The 25,167-nt window shown below is 47.5% G+C and overlaps 2 protein-coding genes across 3 annotated transcripts; both read left to right on the forward strand.

Annotated features, from left to right (window-relative positions):
* Positions 1–318: 318 nt before the first annotated feature.
* Positions 319–16,140, forward strand: dnai4 (dynein axonemal intermediate chain 4). 2 transcript variants are annotated; one of them, XM_007910041.2, is made up of 17 exons: positions 319–379; positions 1,408–1,597; positions 2,158–2,339; positions 3,845–3,951; positions 5,906–6,056; positions 7,198–7,337; positions 8,945–9,109; positions 9,445–9,639; positions 9,931–10,085; positions 10,702–10,788; positions 11,203–11,354; positions 12,464–12,621; positions 13,162–13,283; positions 13,467–13,565; positions 14,661–14,890; positions 15,216–15,366; positions 15,848–16,140. In XM_007910041.2, the coding sequence occupies exons 1-17, from the start codon at positions 354–356 to the stop codon at positions 15,950–15,952; spliced, it is 2,415 nt and encodes an 804-aa protein (XP_007908232.1). In that variant the 5' UTR covers positions 319–353; the 3' UTR covers positions 15,953–16,140. The 2 variants fall into 2 exon arrangements, with proteins under 2 accessions (XP_007908232.1, XP_007908233.1); XM_007910042.2 differs by having other exon boundaries at positions 1,417–1,597.
* A 3,374-nt stretch (positions 16,141–19,514) lies between these two features.
* insl5a (insulin-like 5a) lies at positions 19,515–20,427 on the forward strand. Its single transcript, XM_007910043.2, has 2 exons — positions 19,515–19,686; positions 20,186–20,427. The coding sequence occupies exons 1-2, from the start codon at positions 19,515–19,517 to the stop codon at positions 20,425–20,427; spliced, it is 414 nt and encodes a 137-aa protein (XP_007908234.1).
* The last annotated feature ends 4,740 nt before the right edge of the window (positions 20,428–25,167 follow it).

The raw sequence follows: 25,167 nt of genomic DNA on the forward strand, positions 1-25,167 counted from the left end.
GCTTGAGCACAGGAGGGGGAGGGGAGGGGCGGGGACTGGGACGGAGAGCGGAGGGAGGGAGGAGCTCAACTGTGACAGCAAAGCCACGCCTACCGTGACGTCATAGCCACGCCCGCTGTAACAGCATAGCCACGCCCGCTGTGACATCATAGCCACGCCCACCGTGACAGCATAGCCACGCCACGCCCCCCCAATCACGGCACGGCCGCTTTCAGCAGCACCGCCCATAGCAACGGCACAGCCCCGCCCCTGGAAACGACGCCGGCGTCTAGCAACGGGCGGAGCGGCGGCACTGGAGAGCCCGCGGGCCGTGGTGGGGGCGGCGGCGGTGGGGGCAGAGGACAGAGGCCGCCATGAAGAAAGTCACCGCTGTAAACCAGTGAGTGAGCTTCACGCACAGCCCGAGCACTATGGGAGGGGGAGAGGGGAGAGGGGAGAGGGGGGGAAGTGAGCCCCAGCGCAATGGTTTCTACAACAACAACAACAACAACAACTTGCTGCTGTACCCCAGGCCTCGGAGGGGCAGGAAATCCGTACCCCATCGCCCACCACCACCCCCACCCCCTCCCCTCCCCCGCGGCTGCTCCGGCCTCCCCGCACGTTTCCCCCCATCCTCTCCCCTCCAACGTCGATGGCCGTGCTCTCGGCCACTACGCCCCGAAACTTTGGCCCTCCCTCCCTCCCTCCCTCCCTCCCTCCCTCCGCCTTGCCCCTTCCTTCCCCGTTTTCGGATCGCGCGCCCGAAGACCTCCATCTTCGACCTCCTCGGTTCTCCCCCTCCCCCATCCCGGCTCGGCACCGTCAGGCGCTCTCAGACGCTATCCTGCGTTAGAAGCGCAAGTTGTTGTTGAGTTTGAAATCGGCCCAAAAAAAACGTAGGTCGTGGCGTGCGACTGCCAAAGGCCTGGCGCAGGCAGCGCGATGGAAATCTTTCTGCGATGTATATTATAGGATTGTAAAAGCGTGCGCTTGAGTCTTCCTTCTCCCTACCTCTGTGATCTGCTGACCCCATGTCAACTTGTCCACTCCCTGGCCGCTCAGTAGGCTCTGGCCTGCTCCATGTCCCCTGCCCTGCCCGCCCCACCATCGGCGGTCGGGCCTTCAGCCTCTCTGCCCCCCACTGTTTGCAACTCTATCGCACTCTATCCCTTTGCATCACTCTCTCCCTTGCTTCCTTCAAGGCCTGTCTCAAGACCCTCCTCTTCGACCCCATCTGCAGTCATCCTCCTACCCTCACCCCCCCTCCCTTGCTGCCCTCCACCCCTCCTGATTCCATCCCCCTGCTTGGGACCAAATCCCTCTCTCTCTCTCTCTCTCTAGCCCTTGGGACGTCCTCCCGACGTGAAAAGCACTATGAAAATGTAATTTGTTGTCGTTCAAGTCTTGCCTATTGATGTGAACCTTTAGGTCTAACAGGCCGACAGTAAAGAAGCTTGTCTCCAAGACGAGTGTGGGGACCTACAGCCACAGTAAACACAGCTTCAAAAGCAACCGCAGCATCATGGGTTTGTCCAGTCGCCGCAGTATGAACTGGGCAACTGACAAGATCAGTGAAAAGGGAAACTTAACAGCATTTAAAAGTTCCGTTCCGGTCCAGGTAAGTCTCAACAAAAACAATAACTTAGGAACAGGGCACAGATGGGGAGTGAGGTTTAAAGTCTCATACAAAGGACAGCACCTCCATTGCTCTGAAAAAGGCAAATCAAACAAAAGGTTAAGATGCCTTGGTGTCCCGTACCATAGTGGTTACGAGACGCAAGTGAGACGAACCGGGTTCGATTCCCAGACGGGGCAAAACCTCAGGCATGTTTCCTTACTCCACACATCTTTGTTTAGTCGATTGGCATATTGCTTTCCGGAGGTAATAATTCCTTTAAAAAAACAGTAATAATAGTAACATGGTTACTCAAACCACGGCTGTTTGTGGGACACTGCTGTGCGCAATTGGCTGTCGCGTTTTCCCCACAAAAATATACAGTCAATTCGTGTTACAGTGTATCCTGTGAAGCACTTTGAGGTGTCTCAATGACGTGATAATAATAATCCTTGCATTTGATGTAGCGCCTTATCACATCTACGCGACGTCTCAAAGCGCTTCACAGAATATACTGTAAAGCAAATTGAATGTATTATAATAACATATCTCTTGTTTACCAGGTATTAGATGAGTTCGGGAAGGACGTGACACCTCACTCTCTATTTGTCTTGGAGCCTGGCATTCCACAGAGCAAGCCCAGCAGACTGTTTGGCTCTCAGGAAGGATCAGGCTCCGAATATCTCCCCTCAATTTCCGTGTATCAGACTGCAACTAACGTTAGTCTGGCTGGACCCTTCACCAGGTAAAAATATATATACAGCCACAGTACACACAGCTTCAAAAGCAACCACAGCATAATGGGTTTGTCCAGTCGCCGCAGTATGAACTGGGCAGCTGACAAGATCAGTGAAAAGAAATCAGTGCTGCAACATTCAAAAGTTCTGTTCCGGTCAAAGGTAAGTCTCAACAAAAACAATAACTTAGGAACAAGGCACAGATGGGGAGTGCCTATATATATATATATATATATACAGCATAGCCAGTCGGGCTCGTTGCAGGACCTGGAAGGGCTGATCAGTCATTAGGGCATGGAGTCATCCCACTCAACGCCTGTTAACCTTGTAAGCCAGAGCCCTAACGGGCAGGGTGGTCCAAGCAGCGGGAAAGCTTGCCGGACAGCAATATCAATGGCAAGCTTGGCAGTTTTAGCTGGTTCAACTCCAGCAGTTACCCCAGCGCACACTCTGGGCTCCCCAAGCCTTTGCGCTTGCCAACCTACGCCTAATACTCTGCGGAATTAGGTAAGCAGGATGTGTCCTTCCAGGGAGAGAATACGCATTCCACTCTGACAATCTATCTCTGGGATTTCCTTGTGTAGGTTGATGCATGGAAATCTCAGTTGGGTTTGGATACTCTTAAGCATGGTGGTGGGTTTCAGTGTGTGTGTTCAGATATTGGGGGCAAAAAAAATTTGACCTGACCTGTTTATGATGGTAGCTGTGGCAGTTTAACTTGGTGGTCTGTTGTGTTGTTGAATCTCTTGGTTAGACAATGGGTGAGAGCAGAGTGACCAGTGTATTAGATTACTGTCCTTCCTAGTATGGAACCCAGATTTGAGCCTGATCAAGTAAAAGCATATCTCCTCTGCCTGCTGAAAGGACCAACAAATGTGCCTGCACCTATATAAACCCTGGCACATTAAAGGTACAGAATAGATTCAATACAGATGAAAGCTCCACTGTCCATCCACACTCCCAGGTCAGGGTTAGAGACATAGCAAAAGCTCCCTCTACATTGTGCGTGCACACTCCCAAGTCAGCCACAACTCGGGTTAGAGACAGAGTAAAATGGAAGGAGAGGGATTGGTGTAGCAACATTTTGAAATGACTTTTTATGTTGAAGCCAGTAAGGTCCAGCTATTTAGGCCTGTACTCCCGAGGTTAGAGCACTCACCTCGCAACAAGAGACCTGGGTTCGATTCCCAGCAGGACAAAACCTTTGGCAAGTTTCCTTATTGACACGCCTGATAATAATCTCTCAAGAAGAAAAAACAATAATAGATTGGTCACTTCAAACCTCGAGTGTTTGAGGGACATTGCTGTGCGCAACTGGCTGCCGCGTTTCGACCACAAATGTACAGTCAATTCATTTTACAGTTTATGCTGTGAAGCCTTTTGAGACGTCTAGAAGATGTGAAAAGCGCGATATCAAATGCAAGGATTATTAGTATTATTGTTGCTGCTGTGGTTATGTTGAGGCTGGTCTGTGGGTCCTGAATAAACCTTTCCCTGTCATCGCTTCTCCCAGGTCCACGTTTGGAAGTGGCAGCATGTCCAAATCCAGCCGCTCGACTATCGATTTACTGGGAGAAGGAATTCCAGACACGAGCATGCATGAGATCACCTCTGTGCTATGTAAGTGCTCCGCTACGCTGCCCCACATGAGGGGCGCCATAATAATAATAATAATCCTTGCATTTGATATAGCGCCTTATAGTTGAGACGTCTGAAAACTCTTCACTGAATATATTGTAAACTGTAGTGATTGTGTACAGCAGTCTACCACAAACAGTCGTAGGTTGAGTAACCAAATTATTATTATTTATTTTTGGAGGGATTGCTACCCCCGGAAAGCAATCTACCAATCAACTAACGACTGGGTTCCTACCTTCTGCTAGGTAAACAGTAAGGAAACTTGCCTGACATTAGCGACAGGGAGAAACAGATATAACACAAACACAGCTGTATAAATGCAAGTTGCCGTTGTTGTTGTGATGCTCTTTTTCTTTTATGGCGCTCGGAATTCCATTCTGAACATGTGTAAGGAGGAAGGTGGAGCAAGGTGGGAGGTGGGGGAGAGGAGGGCTTTATATGAATGTTAGATTTGATTTCAAGATCCTCTCACTCGTTTTTAAATTATTTCATGCCCTCGCACCTCCCTACCTGTCCGACTTGCTTGCCCCCCACTCCCCACCCGCTGCCTCTGCAGATTATACAGTCAATTCACTTTACAGTATATTCTGTGAAGTACTTTGAGACATCTCAATAAGACATAATAAGGCGCTATGTCAAACGCAAGGATTATTATACCAAAGGATCCAATATGGAATGTATGGAATGTAGATTGACACACAGACAGACATTTCGTCTACATGAAGTCCTGTGGCTCAGTGGTTAGAGCACTCGCCTTGCAAGCGAGACACCTGGGTTCAATTCCAGGCAGAGGGCGAAACCTTGGGCAAGTTTCCTTACTCCACACACCAAATAATAATCCCTCCAAAACAATAATAAATTGGTCATTTTCAATCCACGTCTGTTTGTGGAGACCCCCGAAAAAATTATGCCCATGACACTCCGCCATGCAAGATCTTTCCGATGAAGTATAAATCCTGTCTCTATGTCAATCGGTTATTGCGTTAAAACACACACACACAGACATTTCGTCTTTATTAGTATAGATTATTATTCTGCGTGTAGGGCGCTATATGAATGCTAGTGTTACGGCCACTAGATAGCAGCACATCCTACCTGTTACCACTCTCAAAGAGCTCCTCGTTGAGTCCCACTCCATCATCATCAACAACAAATTACATTTGTACACTGCCTTTCATGTCGGGAGGACGTCCCATTCACATACACACTTTTATATTTTTCTCAAATTTTGTTTTCAAAGCTATTGTCCTGGTCAACAATTCCCCAAATAAAATCACTTCATGGCTGTATGTATGTAAGACCTTGGTCCGTGGAAATTGGCTGTCACGTTTGCCTACAAAATGCACACTTTACAGTAAAATCACGTTTACAAATTGGCTGCCACATTTGCCTACAAAATGCACACTTTACAGTAAAATCCTGCGCTTCATTTTGAGAAGTCTCGATGACACAATATGAAATGCAGGGGTTATTATAATTAATTTCTCCCCAATATCTTATCTCACTCCTCATTCCCTTTAATAGTCTTTTTGGATCCTGTAAATAATAATAATAATCATTGCATTTGATATTGCCGTGTTCGCTCAGGAAAGCACTTTGAGATGTCTCGAAGACGTTGATATGGCACTGTATCAAATTCAAGGTTGATTACTATTATTATTATTTTATTCTTTGCCATATTTATAGAATTGAGCATTGAACCCACATGAATGTTTTACATGCTACCTTCTGAGCTCAGCTCGTGCTGTGGGCATTTGTGACTTTGTGCCTGAGAATAAGATGGGAAATATGGTTGCGAGTTTCTCTGAAGATTTGATAAGGCGCTATATCAAATGCAAAGATTATTATTATTTTTCCTGTGAGGCACTCGGGGAGATGGTTTGATGCTTTAGTCCACGTCTGGAAGGCGAGGATCTGACATTGTTCCCGGTTACAGATATGCAGAAAGAGGAGGCTCGCGAACAGCTGACCAAGCAGGACCTCATGAAAACTATCGACGTGTACCTGACCGAGACCGAGACCTTCTGCTTCCTGGACATCCCCGTGGAGATGATTTCTGTGGATTCACCGGAAGCCGAAGATGTGAAGTACGTTTTGTTTCTGTTCTACTTCTCGTGAGTTGAGACAGTTTTATATTAAAAAATTTTTTCATGGTGTTTCCTTAAAAATGTTTTAGAGCATCCAGAGTGGTTTCCTTAGCTTAGTGGTTAGCGCACTCACCTCGCAAGCGAGAAGACCCGGGTTCAAACCCAGGCAGGGCAAAACCTTAGGAAACTTTCCTTACTCCACACACCTCTGTTTACCTAGTAGTAAGTAGGAACCCAGTTGTTTGCCGATTTGGCGGATCACATTTTATTTATTTTTATTTTGGGGGAGATTATTAAAGTGGTCCGCCAATTGACTAACAACCAAGTTCCTACTTACCTGGGACGTCCTCCCGATGTGAAAGGCGCAATACAAATGTAATCTTGTTGTTGTATTGCTAGGTAAACAGAGGCGAGTGAATGGAGCAAGGAAATTTGCCTATGGTTTTGCCCTGTCCAAAAATCATAGGCAAATTTCCTTACTCCCCTCTGTTTACCTAGCAATAAGGAGGAACCCGGCATCAAACTCTAGTCCTCTCGCTTACCAGGCGAATGCTCTAAACAATATGCTACAGGATTCCGTATATGCCTGCTGTTGCTATTCCCAAATTAAATGGGGAACCCTGATGTAGCTCACCTCATTTCTAATTGATTGTATTTGAGGAGCACTTTACTTGACAGAAAAAAATCGGTATAAATGTAAGGTAATTCTGGTTCCTTTGCTTCACGGCTTCTCTCTCGATCTCTCTCTCACAGAAGAACCACATTGCATATGCTGGGATCCCCAAGCCTTGGCTCTTGCCAAGCTGGGAGAGTAGGACTAGTTGAATAGCTCTTTCAAAGAGTCAGCACAGGCACGATTGGGCCGACTGGCCTTCTTCTGTGCTGTAAGATTCTATGATTCCAAGTTATTTTTGTCAGGCAAGGGTACCAAGGGATATGGGGCAAAGGCATGTAATTGGAGTTGAGGTACAGATCAGCCATGATCTAATACAATGGCGAAACAGGCTTGTGAGGGTGAATCGCCTCAGTTCCTTATGTTCCTATGTACGTTGTTGTCCCAGCTCGATGAACTGGTGGGGTGTGGGCGGTGTTACCTGTTATCTATTAACAGTGCGTGTTTTGGGATGATCTATTTTGGTAGGAAACAAAACGAGGCCTATGTTCTGCTGTGTAAAGAGCGAGCGGGAAACGATCGCTTTGTCGAGAGAATGGTGCAAACTTTCAATGGAGCGCCCAAGTCCAAAGAGGTTCAGTCTGAGAAGATTAACATAAAGGATGCAGGTAGGAATCACACTGGCAAACGTATGCTCTACCCCAATTCCCTTTGTTCCCCTTGTCTCTCTCGTTCTCTCTGTCTCTCCAAGCAGTTACTACAATGCATACTCTGGGCTTACCCCCAAGTTTTGGCTTTTGCCAAACTGGGCCTAATACTCTCCAGAATTAGGTGAGTAGGATGCATCCCTCCAGGGAGAGTGCGCGCATTCCATTCCAACAATCTATCTCTGGGATTTCCATGTGTAGGTGGGATGCATGGAAACCTCAGCTTGGTTTGGATACTCTTCAGCACGGTGATGGGTTTCTGAATGTGCTAGACAGCCGGCTGAACAAAAATAATCTCTTTCTTAAAGACCTTCTTAAGGATTTATTTCCTTGAGAATCGGTTTGGTCATCACCCTTACCCTCAAAAAACCTTCCCTTGACCCATCTCTGCTCTCCCAACTACCGCCCCATTTCAAACCTACCTTTTCTATCAAAGGTCATGGAAAGAGTCGTCGCTTTCCAGCTTTCACTTTCCTCTCCCAGGGTTCCCTTTATAAACCCTCAAATCTGGGTTTCATGTTGCTCACAGGTCAAAGTGACAAGTGACATTCTGTCCACCTGGGACCAAGGCTCTCTCTGTCTTCTTGTCCTTCTGGACTTCTTGGCCACTTTTGATCCTGTTGACCACTCTACTCTTCTCCACTGCATCTCCTCTCGCCTCCACCTCAATGGTTCTATTCTTGCCTGGTTCCAATCCTACCTTTCCCACCATCTGCACTTTGTGGCCACCAACGGCTTCTCCTCTAGCCCCCGCACTGTCACGTGTGGCAACCTCGAGGTTCTGCCCTCGGTCCCCTACACTTTAATCTATACATGCTCCCGATCAGCAAAGTCATCCGCAGGCATGGGGTCAATTTCACATGTGATAAATGATACTATATGATATATATCTTGCCGTATCCACACTCGACTCCAGGACCATTGATGTTCTGCCTAATTGTTTGTCTGACATCAAGTCCTAGACGAGAGCCAACTTCCTCCAGCTTAATGTTGGCAAGACACAAGCCTTCCTGCCTTGGATCCTGGCAGCATCTCCTCACCTCAGCCATTAACACTATCACCAGTGTCCTTTTCGACCCTCAGCTATCCTTCAAACCCCACATTCGTGCCATGACACGATCCACCTTTCCACACCTTCACAACATTGCCTGCCTCCTCCACTGCCTCTCACCGCAGGCCACCGAGACCCAGATCCACGCTTTCATTATGACCTGGCTTGACTACCCAAACTGCCTGCTCACTGGATTGCCCATCTCTTCTCTCCACAAGATGCAGATTATTCAGAACTCTGCAACTCCTGTCCTCTTCCACAACAGGCTCTGGGAACCTATCATCTCCGTTCTTGCCTGGCTCCTCTGGCTCCCCATTACTCAGAGAATCGAGTACAAAACACAGGATAGGAGGGAGGGAGCAAGGGAGGGAGGGAAGGAGAGTTTGAGAGGGTGGATAGGAGAGAGGGTGGGAGTGGAACGAGGGAGGGGAGAGAGTTGGAGAGAGGGGAGAAATAATTGGTAGCAAACCAAATGCTTTACAGATAAAACAATTGTTTGTGGCTTTGCCTTCTCTAGGTGTCACAGCCACGCTCTGGGACATGCACGACACCTTCCAAGCGATGGATTTTGAAGATCAGATCAAACAGGAGAAAGCCCAGCAAGTGACTGTTCCTGAGTCCAAAATTGCCACCATGAAAAGCTACAGCCAGTCCACGTCAGTCGGGAGCTCCGTGGAGGATGGTATTGTACCTTCATTGCGTTGTGGAGACCTGTAGCTTACTGGTTAGAGCACTCACCTCGCAAGCGAGAGGACCTGGGTGCCATTCCCACCAGGGCAAGTTTCCTTGCTCCACCTGCTTCTGTTTACCTAGCAGCAAGTGGGAACCCGGTTGTTAGTCGATTGGCAGATCGCTTTTCCGGGGATAAAAATAATAATTGCTGTTCGCAATTGGCTGCCACGATTCGCCCACAAGATACACAGTCAATGCATTTACAGTAATAGTGAAGCGCTTTGAGATGTCTCTAAGTTGTAAGGGGCGCTATGTAAATGCTAGTTGTTGTTGTTGTTACTACAGAGAGTCACTCCAGCTGCTCAGCGGACTCCGAGAGTGTGATCATAGTGCAGGTCCCTGTAGATGTGGATTACGACACTGAGGAGCTGATGAATAACGAGAAGCTGCACCAAAACCTGGTCATCATGGAGCGCGTCATCATGGAGAACATCTTCCAGACCAAGCTTGCCGCTTATCGGCAGCTCCCCGTGTTAACCAGTGGGTACTTACTGTGTGTGTCTGCGCTTTTCGCCTTTACCTTTACCCGTGCTGAGCACTGAGCTTCGGCAAACAAATCTTAATGAAGGAAACTCATGCCTAGGTAGTGATTCGCGATCCCTTGACTCTCTTGAGACCCAAACACATAGCCTGTTATATTGCTGTGTCTTAAAATTTAAGATCCTAATAATAATAATCCTAGCATTTGATGCAGTGCCTTATCTCGTAATTGAGATGTCTCAAAGCATTTCACAGAATACGACTAATGCTCCCCTGGTCTGTTGTCCACAGCTGAAGAAGAGGTTGTTGGGCGTTCGGAAGACATGGACCAGGCCTCAGGTCTGATAGCCGTCGTGGTTCCAAGCATCGAGCATCTCTGGTCCTATAGCTGTAACCTCACTGCAGACCGTAATGTTAGCAGCATGGTGTGGAACACACAGAATCCGGTCAGTCAGCCTCACAACAGGACTGGTGGGAGGAGGAGGGGGTCTGGTTGTCAAAGGTGCGGTCCTTAGGACGAGCTGTTATACTGAGCTCCTCAAGGACCCCAAGGTTCCATGGGGGGAAAGGGACTCAGCTGGACTGGCCATGTGGTCTTTATAACCGTCATCAAATCAGGCAGAGAACGGGGACCTTGATATAATGTCTGATCCGAAGGACGGCGCCTCTGACAATACAAAGCGTCCCACAGCATTGTACTGCATAGTGCTGGAATGCCATCCTAGATTAGATGAATTCAAGGTCCCTACTTGGGGCTTGAACTCATAATTTGAGATCTGAGTGTGCTTATGCTCTCTGCTTTTCTAATTGTATTATCTATCTACTTCTCTCTAATTGTGGTGTGAATGCCTCTCTCTGACTTTATCTACCTCTCTCTAATTATGTTGTTTGTGTCTCTGTCCAGGCCTCCCTTTACTTGGATCAGAACTTACCATCTTGCGCCTCTTGAGAAAATTTAGATTCTGTAAACATCAGAAGCCATGTGCAGCTCAAACTCTGCAGTAAAAATCAGTGTGTCCCACTGTAGGTATTATTTCTCCTCTCTTTGTCCTGATGTTACAGGACCTGTTGGCTGTGGGCTATGGGGAGTTTGAGTACACCAACCAGAAGGGAGGCTTAGTCTGCTGCTGGTCACTGAAAAACCCCATGGTAAGCGGAGGAGATAACACTGGCACGCTCATTATCATCTCTTAAAACCCAATAATAATTTGGTCACTCCATCCACGACTTGGCTGCCGCGTTTCGCCCACAAAATATACAGCCAATTCACTTTGCAGTATATTCTGTGAAGCAATTTGAGACATATTGAAGATCTGATAAAGTGCTATATCAAATGCAAGGAATACTATTATTGTTGCTGAATGGAAAATTTCCACAGTAGTAGTTTTCAATTTAAGATTGAAATACTTTTATTTTTCTCCCTCCTTCCCTCCCTCCCTCCCTCCATTCCTTCCTTCCTTCCTTCCTTCCTTCCTTCCTTCCTTCCTTCCTTCCTCTAGACGTCACTCACACTCTCTTATGCTTAAAACAAATGTACATTGATATACATCTCTCTCTGTGCAGTGGCCTGAGCGTATCTATACGTGTGAGAACGGGGTCACAGCGCTGGATTTCTCCACAGTCCATCCAAACCTGCTGGCTGTGGGCATGTATGATGGCACCGTGGCTCTGTACAACCTCTGTGAGCTCAGCGCACTCCCAGCTCTGGATAGCAGGTGAGGGTAACTGACTCCTTTAGTTCAGTGAATAGCAGTTGGATACCTATAGAGAGCACTCGCCTTGCAAGCAGAGAGGACCCGGACTCGATTCCTGCGCAGGGTGAAACCTTAGGCAAGTTTCCTTACTCACGCCTCTGTTTACCTGTTGTTAGTCGATTGGCTGATCATAATATTCCCCTCAAAAAAAATATTTAAAAAATTGGTCACTCAATCCACAACTGAGCGCTCTGAGATGCTATCCTGTTTGGAAGGCGTTGTTGTTGAGTGTTTGTGTGACACTGATGTGCACAATTGTCCACCGTGTTTCACCCACAAAATACAGTCACTACACTTTACACTATGACCTGTGCTTTGAGACGTCTTGGTAATGTGATAAGGCGCTATATCAAATGCAAGGTTTATTATAATTTGAAACCAGCATGGATGATGATAACAAAATTATTTAGGGGCATTTACTGCCCCTTATAATATCATCAGCAGTTAACTCCAACGGTCCCCAAGCCTTGGGTCTTGACAGCCTGCGCCTAATACTTTCCAGAATTAGGTAAACCAGATTCATCCTTCCAAGGAGGGAGTGCGCATTCCATTCACGTAATCTATCTCTAGGATTTTCATGTGTAGGTGGGATGCATGGAAATCTCAGCTGGGTTTGGAGACTCTTAAGCAACGGTGATGTGGGTCTCAAGACCCTTCTCTTCGACCGTGCCTTTGGTCTCCCTCCCACCTCTCTGCCTTCCCTCATCCATACACTATCTCTCACCCATGCTCGGGCCCCGACACCTGACTGTCCAGCACTTTGGGACGTCCTCCCGACGTGAAAGGCGCTCTATAAACGTCATTTTGTTGTTGTTGTTGTTGATGGGTTTCCAAGTGTGTCAGACACCCGGCTGACAAAAAAAAATTCTATCCTGGCTGTAGTTCGTGACGGTAGTTTAACCTCGGTGGTCTGTTGTGGGAGCATTGTCTGTCTTGGTTAGGCACTGGGTTAGAGCAGAGTGGCCAGTGTATTAGATCACTATCCTTCCTTGTCGGGGACTCAGGTTGTTGATGTCGTGTTGGGATGTGTGATGATGTCGTGTTGGGATGTGTGATGGTGTCGCCTGCAGTGATTCCCTGAACATGCACACGGGCCCCGTGTGGCAGCTGAAGTGGATTGAACAGGACCGACTGTCCAAAGGGGACGAGAAGGTAGAGACTCTGATCTCCATATCGGCCGACGGCAGGATCACCAAATGGCACCTGGGGAAAGGACTGGAAGCAACAGGTAAAAGCGTACAGTACAATCCCAGAGCCACGCTCCATAGCCGTGCAGTAACACACTGTCTGTGATGACTGAAGGGATAGCCGGGGAGAGTCCCTGTCAATCCCGCTGCTCCCCAAGGCTAAGCTTCTGCCATTGACGTCCACAGAGCCCAGTCTTGCCACCTGTCTGACAAGCTTCCCCGCTGCTTGTCCAGGTAGGACCACCCTACCCGCTAGGGCCTTGGCTTGCAGGGTTAATAGGAGCTGAGTGGGATGACTCCCTGCCTCGAGTGACCTGCTGATGAGCCAGCCTGGTTGTATATTCTGTGAAGCGCTTTGAGACAACCCAATGATGTGATAAGGTGCTATATCAAATGCAAGGATTATTAGTATTACTATTAATATTATTATTAATAAGGAGTGTGATCCTGTGCCATAATCGTTAGAGCACTGATCAATGCAATGATTGTTATTATTATTAAACATTTCTCTCTAATACTGTATATTCAGTCCCGCTTTAAGGAGCTTAATTATCCCCTATGTTTCTTTTTGTGTTGCACAGATTTGATGAGGATAAAACGGTTAGGATTTCAGCAGTCCAACAAGCTGATGGAAAAGGAAAAGAGAATTGAGGCTTTAATCTCTCGCCAAGCTCCGGGGATGTGTTTCGACTTTAACCCAAACGTACGTTTTTCAAATTCAATTTTTGGGGCATTGAACTAAGTTCCCCAATTGGCTTATTATATTTCGCCCACAAAATACCCAGTCACCACTTTACAGTGTATCCTGTGAAGCGCTTTGAAACGTGATAAGGCACTGTATCAAGTGCAAGGATTATTATTATCTTGCTGCCGTGCTCTGTGCTAGGACACTAACATTTACCTGGCCGGCACGGAGGAGGGCTATATCCACCGTTGTTCCTGCTCCTACAACGAACAGTTCTTGGAAACTTACGGACTTCACAAGGTAAGTGAGGTGTGTATGTGTGTGGGGGGGTGGCATAAGGTAAGTGAGGAGTGTGTGGGTGGGTTGGGGGGGCACAAGGTAAGCGAGGAATGTGTGAGTGGGGGGAAGGACACAAGATACGTGAGGAGTGTGTGGGTGGGCGATGTGTGTGAGAGAGGGGGTAAGTGAGGTGTGTGTGAGGGGGGGTAAGTGAGGTGTGTGTGAGGGGAGGTAAGTGAGGTGTGTGTGAGGGGAGGTAAGTGAGGTGTGTGTGTGAGGGGAGGTAAGTGAGGTGTGTGTGTGAGGGGAGGTAAGTGAGGTGTGTGTGTGAGGGGAGGTAAGTGAGGTGTGTGTGTGTGAGGGGGGTAAGTGAGGTATGTGTGTGTGAGGGGGTAAGTGAGGTGTGGGGGGGGTGGGGGGAGGTGGGATACAAGGTAAGTGAGAGTGGAGTTCTGAGAGTTCGGTCTCAGCATCACGCCTCATCCGTTCCCAGTCTCCATCAGAATTCCGACTGCTTGTTCAATGCCTGTGTTAAGGGACCTCCGGCCGGCAAGATCAGAGCATCATCACCCGCAAAACACACAGTCACTCCACTTTACAGTATATTCTGCGAAGTCCTTTGAACCGTCTCAATGACGTGATATATCAAATGCGAGGATTATTATTATTAATTATTCACTGGTGAGGTCTCCGTGTCCCACTTCCTGAGACCCGAAATTCCGTCTAATCGGAAGATGTTGCAAAATTGCGGAACGCTCTTATTTCGGAAGCTGAATTAAGCCTAATCCTCGTGTGGGGGGGGGCGATTGTCAGCCAGGACACTGGGAGAGAGACACTCCCTTCCCTGTTCAGCGCCTCAATGCTGCGATAAGTCGCTGTATCAAATGCAAGGATTATTACTATCATTATATATCGTGTTATTGAGCTGATTTGGGGTCTTTCTCGTTGATTAATTAATGCAGCTCTGTGACTGTGTGTCTGTGTGTGTGTCGGTGTCTGTGTCTGTCTGTCTGTGTGTTGTCTGCGTGTGTGTCTGTGTGTCTGTCTGTGTGTGTGTCGGTGTCTGTCTGTGTGTTGTCTGTACGGTGTCTGTGTGCACATGTCTGTGGTTCCCAGGGGCCGGTGTACAAGGTAGCCTGGTCGCCATTCTCCACGGCCACTTTCCTGAGCTGCTCGGCTGACTGGAGCATCCACCTGTGGATCCAGGAGGTGTTGGTGCCCGTCCTCCACTTCTCCTCCACCACCACCAAGGCTGTGCACGACATCATGTGGTCACCCACCTGTGCCACCATATTTGGGGCAGTGAACGAGGACCGGGCCGAGATATGGGACCTGAGCATCAGCATGTCAGTATCTCACTGTGTGTCTCTGTCTGCCTCTGTGGATGTGTGTGTGTCTCTGTCTGCCTGTCTATGTGTATCTATTTCTGTATCTCGGTCTATTTCTATGCCTCTTTGTCTGCCTGTCTCTGTCTTTCCTTCAGTCCATCTGTCCTTCTTTCTGACTGTCCATCTATCTTCCTTTTTTGTTGTCTGCCTGTCTCTGTCTGTCTGTCTGTCTGTCTGCCTGCCTGCCTGCCTGCCTGCCTGTCTCTCTCAGTCTGTCTCAGTATCCTTTGTCTGCCAGTCTCTGCCTGCTTGCCTGCTGAATGCCCCTTTGCTCCCCTAACAGATTGGACCCCATTATTGTGAGCCAGTCTATCCCCGGTGTGAGGCTGACCACCCTTCTGTTTGCCAAAAACACCAATTGCATCCTGATTGGCGACAGCAAAGGGAAGGTCAACATCTACCAATTCCACAACCTGCCTGAGCACGAGAACTCGGTAAGTCTGTAGAATCCTAACCTTACCGAGCCACAGGAATTGTTTCTGGGTCAACAACAACTCACTCAGGGTAGGGTCTCGGAGCGCTTGTCAGTGGCGGAGTTCGCAGGAGGAGGGGGAGGTGACCTTAAGCACGGTTGAAGAGGAAGGTCTTCAAGCGGGACCTGAAGATGGAGAAGGAAGGGGCAAGGCAGAGGGATGGAGGCAGAGTGTTCCAGACTTTTGGGGCGTAGTGGCTGAAAGCACAGCCACTGATGGTGGAATGGAGGTTACAATGGACAAGCGGGAAGCGAGCAGAGACAACGGTTAATGGAGTGAGAAGTACGCAAGTCACGGAGGTAGGGAGGTGCCAGAGCCTGAATAGATTTGAAAATGAAAGAGATCCAGACGATGTGTGAATGGTTATAGAAGAGGGAGAGGGGGAGGCAAATCTGAGAAAAGATGGGAGATTTATGATGCCCCTGGGTTCCTTTCTCTACAGATAGTATTGTTGAACAACATCATCACCAGCACCCTGGACACCCGGATGAACCAAGTGTCCAAGGAGGAGGAGCAAACCATCCAGTCCTGTGATATCCGTGACTGAGCCTTTTTGGCTCCTTTTACCACCGGTGTTTTTTAAAATAGAAAATATACGATACGTATATATATTTTTAAAAACATAAAATACAATATGTTTAAATAGCGCAGTTTCACGTCAAAGGACATCTCGAAGCAGGATAAAACCAGCGTACAACGAGATGTCTGTACTTAATAAAGAGGCTTTAGAAATTATAATGATCTGAACCACTCATACTTCACGCATTTGTTCCAGTTGCTCTGAAGTTAGTGACGGCTGTTGTACTGATAAACACAGCGGGAGCGGCAATCGATAGCGAATAGTAATCCTTGCATTTGATATAGTGCCTTAAAACGTCGCTGAGGCATCTCAAAGTGCTTCACAGGATCTAACTGTAAAGTGGAGTGACCATGTGTTTTTTGTGGGTGAGCCATTGGCACACAGCAGTGTCCCACAAACAGTCGTGGATTGAGTGACCAAATAATTGTTACTTTATTTATTATTACCCCCGGAAATGTTATCTGACAATTGACTACCAACCAGGTTCCTATTGACTGCTATGTAAACCGAGGCATGTGGAATAAGGAAACTTGCCCAACATTTCGCACTGCCCGGGAATCAAACCCAGGTCCTCATGCTTGCGAGGCGAGTGCTCTAACCAAGGAGCTACAGGTCTCCACAGGACTTTGTTTCCATTACAACCGTGGGAGGTTTAACCCCCACCTGAACAGGATGTTAGTTTAATGCCTCATTGGAAAGATGGAGCCTCTGACAATGAAATAGTGATGGGACAGGGCGGGGGAGGAGAGCAGAGGCAATCACAGAGATGAAACAGTGAGGCTCTGAGTATCTTCCTGTGTGAAGGCTGTTATATATATATGTGTATATATATATATAAAGGCTGGTTAGCGGTGTTCCAGATTATGGGCTGTGAATAAAAGCAACTTTGCGGCTCTCGCGTTCAGGTTATGGTAAAAGGCTAAACCGTAACTTGGTAAAAGATAAACAAAGGGAAATTTAAGACCTGTACGAAGAACATCTCGTGTTAAAACAGGCTGGAAAAAGAACATCATTGTCTCAATCTTTTTACTCAACCACTGGTGGCGGGAGGGGAAAGCGATGATAAACAGGTACACCATGTTACCCCTCAGAAGCGACACTGTCTGCCCCACGTTACTCAAGCAATTACCTGTCTCCATATCCATCAAAAGCACAAACACTGAAAACAAACGATGTGCGAACGGAGAGATTTAGATTTGTTTAAGATTTGCCAAACCGCGTGCACTCAGGACAGTAAAAGGCAAATGACGGATTCTATGGCTACAGAAATATTGGACAAAACAAGGGCATAAAGTGGGTAAGTGGCTAACAACAGGACTGAGCCACCTAGTATTGATTTTGCTGAGAGGCACCCAGCTCATCATTGAGTTTACTGCTTCCAATCTCCCTTTGAAGGGCAACGCCAAGGCCTCTGTGTTATCAGCAATGTGCACGCTTCGTAAATATCTTGGCTGTAAAACGGCGGTTAAGCTTTTCGAAGGGCTGAGGGGGTTGATCAATCAAGAGATAGCTGGTGAGTTAGCAGTATCAGAGTCAGTACACACATCATGGGCTGAATGACCTTCCTCTGTACATTCATTATTAATAATAATAATAATAATCCTTGCATTTGACATGGCGCCTTATCACATCTTTGAGACGTCTCAAAGCATTTCACAGGATGCGCTGTAACAGTGGAGTGAATGTAATTTGCGAATTAATAATAATAATAATCCTTGCATTTGACATGGCGCCTTATCACATCTTTGAGACGTCTCAAAGCGTTTTACAGGATGCGCTGTAAAAGTGGCATCCGATTACTCACAGCAGTGTCCCACAAACAGTTATGGATTGAATGACTTGATTTTTTTTGGAGCGATTAGTATCCCCCAGAAAGTAATCCACTAATCGACTAACAACCGGGTTCCTACTTACTGTTAGGTAAACAGAGCAAGGAAACTAACCCAACATTTCACCCTGCTGGGAATCGAACCCAGGTCCTCTCACTTGCGAGGCGAGTTCTCTAACCAATACTGTAATAATATTATTATTTACAGCGCTCTTCACATCAGGTAGTGTCTTGGAGTCCTTTAAATAATAATAATGATGATGATTATATTTACAGCACATTTCACGTCTGGAAGATTGTCTCCTGTTAGTGTGGGTGGTGGGTGGAGGAGAGAGGAGTCATCCCAATCAGTTCCTGTTAACCAAAGCCCTAAAGGGTGGAAAGAAACTGGAAAGCCCGCCAGACAGTGCTATCAATGGCAAGCCATGCAGTTTTAATTGGTTAGATTCTAGCAGTTACCCCAACGCACTCTGGGTTCCCCCAAGCCTTGGCTATCAAAAACTGCACCTAATACTCTCTGGGATTCGGTGAGGATGGAAGTGATAAGTACTGAGGATAGAACAACAACAACAAGATTACATTTGTATAGCGCCTTTCACGTCGGGAGGATGTCCCAAGGCACTGGACAGTGTACAGCCTTTCAGACCCGAGCTGGGGTCAGGGAGGGAAAAGGGAGGGGAGGGGAGTGGAAGGGGCGGTGGCCGATGGCATGGAGGAGGGTTTTGAGGCGGGACTTGAAGGAGGCTAAGGAGGGGGTGAAGCGGAGTGATTGGGGGATGGAATTCCAGAGGTTGGGGGCAGAGTGACTGAAAGCTCTCCCGCCAATGGTGGGGCGGGTGGGTCGGGGGCCGTGGAGCAGGCCGGAGCCGGCTGAGCGGAGCTTGCATAGTCGAGCCTGGAGGTGGCAGAGGTAGGGTGGGGAGAGGCCATGAAGGGCTTCGTAGGTGAGGACCAGGATCTTGAACTGGATCCTCTGAAGAATAGGGAGCCAGTGGAGTCGGGCGAGAGTGGAGGAGATGGGGTCACGGAGTTTGGTGCGGGAGAGGACACGGGCTGCAGGGTTCTGGATTATCTGCAGTCTGTGGAGGGAGGAGTTGGGAAGGCCGACAAGCAGGGCGTTTGCATAGTCGAGCCTGGAGGTGATGAAGGCATGAACAAGAGTTTCAGTGGCCTGAGGGGTGAGGTAGTGGCGGAGTTGGGTGATGTTAAGGAGGTGAGGAAAGTAGACCGGGTCATGGCTTGGATGTGGGGACGAAAAGACAGTTGAGGGTCGAACAAGAGACCTAGGTTCCTGACTGGCTGGTGAGTTGTAGTGTCCAACCAGACTCTGAGGTACAGAGGCGCTGGCAATAATTGTAGTAGTCATCATTCTGCATAGAATTTGCATTCTTCTTTATTGCCTCTCGCTCATCAAATCATTAACTCATCGTGTCTCTTCATCTTCATTTAATCTTGCCCTGTTTATGGCACCAGCTTTTATTGCTTGGTCCCTGGGTGTCCAGTTGGAAGCCCATTAGTTAGGAAATGATTTGCGAAAAGGGATCAGATGGTGTGAAAGATTTCAGGCAGGGAGAGAATGGGAGGGGGAGAGAGCGAGAGAGGACTGGGCTATAAATCCAGGAGGCTTGGAGGCTGCGGTTCACACTCACTCCGAGGAGAGCTCAGTGTTGTGGAGCGAAACGTTCAGAGAAGGACCAAGCCATGAGGTTGGTGGCTTTGCCAGTGCTCTTGCTGCTGTTGGCTGATCTGGGAGCGCCCCAAGTTCGCATTAAATTGTGTGGGAGAGAGTTTATGCGTGCAATCATCTACTCATGTGGTGCCTCCAGGTGGAAGAGGGAGGTCAGGCCGGCTGTACAGTATCTCAAAGCTGCTGGTGAGCATCGATTCTCACAACAACAATACTAATAATTCTTGCATTTGATGCAGCGCCTAATCATGTCTTTGAGACGTCTCAAAGCGCTTCACAGGATAAAGTGAATTGACTGTATATTTTGTGGGCAAAACGCGGCAGCCAATTGCGCACAGCAGCGTCCCCACAAACAGTCGTGGATTGAGTGATCGCATTTTTTTTCAAGTCGTTCATTACCCCCGGAAAAGGGGGCCTGGTAAACTGAAGGAAAATGTGCTTTTGCCGTTTGCTGTTGCCTATAATTGTGCTCTAACCAATTAAGCTGCAGGACTCTCTTGTGATAGAATGATTATTTCATGTATTAAAAAAAAGGCAGGTTTTATAAAAATTTTAATATCAATTTTGAAAGTTATTTTGTATTAACTTATCGTTAGAGAAATGTCAATTTAGTGTGGGAAAACATGGGTTTAAACTGCTGTCAAATGTCAGGTATAAAGCTCGTCTCACCCATCTTCCCCCGCAGCCCCAGCAAGAGTCGATCAGTCACTGTTTCTGAAGCGCGACGACATGAGCAGTTACGAGGACTGGAACAAGGACCCCAGCCCGAGTGTGTCTCTGTCCAACGATGAGCCATCCAGGCACCAGACAGACCAGCAGCGGGATAGTCCCGGGAGGCCCTGGGATTCCATCCAATCATACCAGAGCCTGTTGGAAATGTGCTGCAAGCACGGATGCACCAACCGGCAAATCGCATCGTTGTGCTAATTCACTCACCCGCCCGCCTACATCGTGAAGTTAAATATTATTTAGATGCATTCCCCCCCCCCCCCACCCCCCGTCTCATCCCGTCCCGTCCGCCACTTTGCTTCGCTCGGCTGGCTTGGGCCTTCTGTGGTTTCCTTGGCTTCTCCGCTTCCCCATCGGCAGCCATGCCTTCAGCCACTGCACTCCACTACCACCCCCACCCCAGCCTGTGGGCATCTCTGTCTCAGCCCTCTTGACCTCTCTGCCTACACTCACCTTCCCCTCCCTCTCCCCCTCTCTCCCCCCACCAGCTCGGTGTCAGGCTCCGCCACTGTTCAAAGCTCCGAGATGCTACCCTGCGCGAAGGGCGCTGTGTACGTGCAGGTTGTTGTTATGCAATGTAACGATGCTTAAATCATTAATAAATATACAGTCAATCCACTTTACAGTCTATTCTGTGCAGCACTGTAAGACGTCTAGAAGATGTGAAAATATATCAAATGCAAGGATCATTACTATTATAATAACAAAAAAGAAAGAAATCATTGCAAACTGTCTCTAACTGTCAGCAAGCACTTCCTCCTTCAAAGCTCTTCAAAAAATATCTTCAATAAATCCAGCTGGACAGGAATATACTATCTATGTCCTCTAATCTGGTCACTCAATCCACGACTGTTTGTGGGACGCTGCTGTGCGCAATTGGCTGCCGCGTTTCGCCCACAAAATACACAGTCACTCCGCTTTACAGTTCACTTGTGAAGCGCTTTGAGACGTCTCAATGTAAGAACATAAGAATTTGCTTAGATGCAAGTAGTCCATCTAATTCGCCTTCCACCTTCCAGGATGGCAGTCACTTAACACGTCGTGCCCTCAGACTTTACACTGTATCCCGAGATCTTATTTCCTAAAAGAAATCTATCCAATTTGCTTCAGAAAGAATCAACAATTTCTGCTTCCACCGTTCCCCCTAAGGAGTCTGTTCCATACGTTTACTACTCGCTCACTGAAATAATGTTTCCGCAGAAACATTGGTAATGTAGTTATGTAACGCTGTGATAAGGCACTATATCAAATGCAAGTATTATTATTATTAGTTACTGATTCACTGACCAGGGTGAATAATATTTCCCTATTGATTCTATCAAAACCCGAATGATTTTAGATCTCGATCAGGTCACCTCTAATTGTTCCAGTGGAGAAAGTTCCGGTTTCTTCAGTCTCCCTCTGCTCTTAGAGCAAACGTAAGAACATAAGAATTAGCTCAGTGAAAGAAGACCAAGGTCCATCCAGTTCACTTTCCACCATCCTGGCAGTGGCTTGACATGTCATGTTGTGCCCCAAATTATACACTGTATCTCCAGATATTATTCTTTAGCAGAAAGCTATCCAATTTGTTCTGGAAAAAAACTCTGCTTCCTCCGTCTTGTCTCCCGAGGGAGACTGTTCCGTAAGTTTACTGTAGTGTCTCCGCAGGTTCGTTCTGGATTTAAATCCCTCGCTTGGGGCAATGACGAGATGAAATCAATCCAAAGTAAATTGCAATCAGATCTTTCAAATTCTACACGTTTTTTTTAAACTTTATTTAATTCCAAAGAAAAAAAACATTTAACATTTGTTCCCTTCTCCACCCCCCCCCCACCCCCTCCCATCACACAATGCCCTCCCTCCCCCGCCCCCCTCCCCCATCCATTTTACACGTCTCTTCCACTTTGGACACCTTTTTAGCCTTCCTTGCTTCCTGTATAGAATGTACAAACAGCGAGATTGCTTTATTTCCCCCCATAACTTAATACATTTAAAACAATAATTTTTGCATATTTAAGTCATCAATGTGCAATGGTCGACGGGGAGGAGGGAGCTGGGGGTTGGGAGGGGGGGTGGGGGGGAAGGAAGAGAAACAAGTCGCTGAGGAAATGACATTATATAATATTTTCTCTCTTAAAAAACAGAACAAACCAACCAAAAAAAGAAATATCAGTATTTACAAAATAGCACACAATTTCAGCAGGACTAGTCTAACCCTATAAGGCAAAAGAAGGATTTCAGTAACGATTCCCTTTCTCAAATCCTTACGATACATTCACAGTACTGAGGAGACCCGACGCATTGCGCCCCCCCCCATACACGCTCCCCTCCCACTAAATCCCCGCCCCTCGCTCCCCACCTCGTCCCGTGTTCTTTCCATGTTCAGCCACGTGTCTATTTGCAAAGAAACGGAAACTCGATAAACACAAAGATCGTTGTGTGGAGAATCTCTGGATGTGGATGGTCGCGAAGGTTACGCACTGGCTGGTGGGGGTGGGGGTGGGGGCCGGTGGTGGGGGAGCTATACTGAATGTGACAGCTTTTTCAAACCCAACTAGTCAGTGCAGGGACTAACACACGGGAGGGGAATGAAAAGCAGTGGTGATTTCAGAAAGCCCCAAGTCAGGGTTATACTTGTTCAAAAATGTCTCGCTTCAACCCCCCCCACCCCCTCAACTAGGCCGGTGAATGATGGAGGTATATACACACTTGTTCTATGTCCGACCATTGGAGTTCTGTCGCTCAGCCTCGCAAACGAGAGGACCGGGGTTCGATTCCCGTGCGCGGCGAAACTTTAGGCGAGTTTCCTTACTCCACACGCTTCTGTTTACCCAGCGGTAAGTAGGAACCCGGTTGTTAGTTGATTGGCGGATCGCTTTCTGGGGGTAATAATTCCTCCTCCAAAAAATTTGGTCACTCAATCTATGACTGTTTGTGGGGACACTGCTGTGCTCAATTGGGTGCTGCGTTTCGCCCACAAAATACACAGTCAATTCACTTTACGGTATATTCTGTGAAGCGCTTTGAGACGTCTCAACGACGTGATAAGGCGCTACATCAAATGCAAGAATTATTATTATCTTGTGGGTCACGAAAGAATGGGGGAACCCGATTCCTCACGTCTGCTTGACGTAAATATAGAGGAACCAGGGGAAATATAAATATAAGCTATAAATATACCTTTTTTGTTTTCTCTCTTTACTTCTGTCTATCTTTCTTGCTCTCTTTGTCATGTACTCTCCCTCTTTCTCACTGTCACTTTATCTCCTCTCTCCCTCCACCTGTCTCTCAATCTGTCCCTCCCTCTTTATCTCCCCCCACTCCTCTTTCTCTATAGCTCTGTATCATTCTCTTTCTCACTCTCGCTTTATCTCCTCTCTCTCCCTCCGCCTGTCTCTCAATCTCTGTCACTCTCTTTGTCTGCCCCACTCCTCTCTCGCTCTCTGTATCATTCCCTCTCAGTACTGACGATATTAGATCCAATGGCAATAACTTTGTTCCTCTCACAGTGAGCGTAATTCCACACACTCTCTCCATACATTTACACACACATGCGCGCACACACACACACACACACACACACAAGGACCGACTGCACACGGACGCAAACACAGGGTTCAAATTTGTGGGGTTTCTTCACCATTTGCTGATTAACACAAGAAACAGGTTATGAACTGGAGCAAACTTCAAACCCGCACCTCCTCGCACTCACAGCGGCGGAAACCTTCAGCACAGAAGGAGGCCATTCTCTTATCTGCTGCGTGCTCTCTTTGTCGTGCAATAATGCAAGCATTATTATTATGATGATGATTCTCTCTCACCGTATCTGCGTCTATGCTGCCTGGGTCATTAATCCCACCTCTCGGTTCTCTCTCTTCCCCCTCCCGTGCACCCCCCCCCCCCCCACCCCACACACAACCCTTAACAGCTGTGTGGCTCAGGTGCTAATCCAATTGCATGGTCAGGCTTCAGGATTTGCTTGGGGGGGTGTGGGGAGGAGGGGAAAATGAACTCTGACTCCCGCTGAGCCTGTGAGAGAAGAGATTTCTGTAATCTCCCCCTAATTCTTCTGCCAACAATGCGCGCGCATCCTGCACACGTGTCAGTGTGTGTATCTGTCTGTGTGCGTGTTTGTGTGCATTCGTGTGTGTGAGTGCCCGTGTGTGTGTAGGTGTCTCCGTACGTATGCGAAAACAAATCTCCTAACCTCCCCCACTCACCCCCTAGTTTTGGTTATTATTTCTAATTAATCATTATTAAAAAAAAATAATAATTTGGTCACTCAATCCACGAATGTTCGTGGGGCCCTGCTGTGTGGAATTGGCTGGCGCATTTCGCTCAGAATATTCGGTGAAGTGCTTTGAGATGTTTCGTGCTTTGAGACTTCACTATCCCGGCAGTCACTTGACATGTCGTGTCCCCAAACTTTACACCGGATCCCGAGATATTATTTCCTAAGAGAAAAATATCCAATTTACTTTAGAAAGAATCAACTTTCTAAAGTTTCTTCCCCCGTCTCCCTAAGGAGCCTGTTCTGTACCTTAACTACTCGCTCACTGAAATAATATTTCCGCGGAAACATTGGTGATGTAGTTAACATAACGCCGTGGGGCACAATAACAATGTGATAAGGCGCTATATCAAATGCAAGGATTATTATTATTATTATTATTATTACTGACTCACTGACCAGTGACAGTGATTTTTTTATTTAACCTTCTCAAAACTCCCCTCCTGGTTGCCACCCCCTCAAAACTCACCCCTCCCCTCAGCCCACCTCGATCACGGCTCCTCTGACCCATCCCTATGCCAGTGACAACACTTGCTGTTAACTTACAGTCTCTCCCCATAACTAAAGCCCCTCGACCTGGCCATCGGGAGACAGTTTAAGAACTTTTCCACACTTTGAGCGCATGGTAAATTCTAAAGACGATCAGGCTACAGTTTAGGTGAAAT

Source organism: Callorhinchus milii, unplaced genomic scaffold (assembly GCF_018977255.1).
Source record: "Callorhinchus milii isolate IMCB2004 unplaced genomic scaffold, IMCB_Cmil_1.0 Scaffold5, whole genome shotgun sequence".
In the NCBI taxonomy this organism is placed as follows: Eukaryota; Metazoa; Chordata; class Chondrichthyes; order Chimaeriformes; family Callorhinchidae; genus Callorhinchus; species Callorhinchus milii.

Coding starts and splice junctions, on each gene's coding strand:
- dnai4 (XM_007910041.2), top strand. CDS start 354: ATGAAGAAAGTCACCGCTGTAAACCA. Junction 10,789..11,202: donor GGTCACTGAAAAACCCCATG/GTAAGCGGAGGA, acceptor CTCTCTGTGCAG/TGGCCTGAGCGTATCTATAC. Junction 15,367..15,847: donor TGCCTGAGCACGAGAACTCG/GTAAGTCTGTAG, acceptor CTTTCTCTACAG/ATAGTATTGTTGAACAACAT.
- insl5a (XM_007910043.2), top strand. CDS start 19,515: ATGAGGTTGGTGGCTTTGCCAGTGCTCTTGCTGCTGTTGGCTGATCTG. Junction 19,687..20,185: donor ACAGTATCTCAAAGCTGCTG/GTGAGCATCGAT, acceptor CTTCCCCCGCAG/CCCCAGCAAGAGTCGATCAG.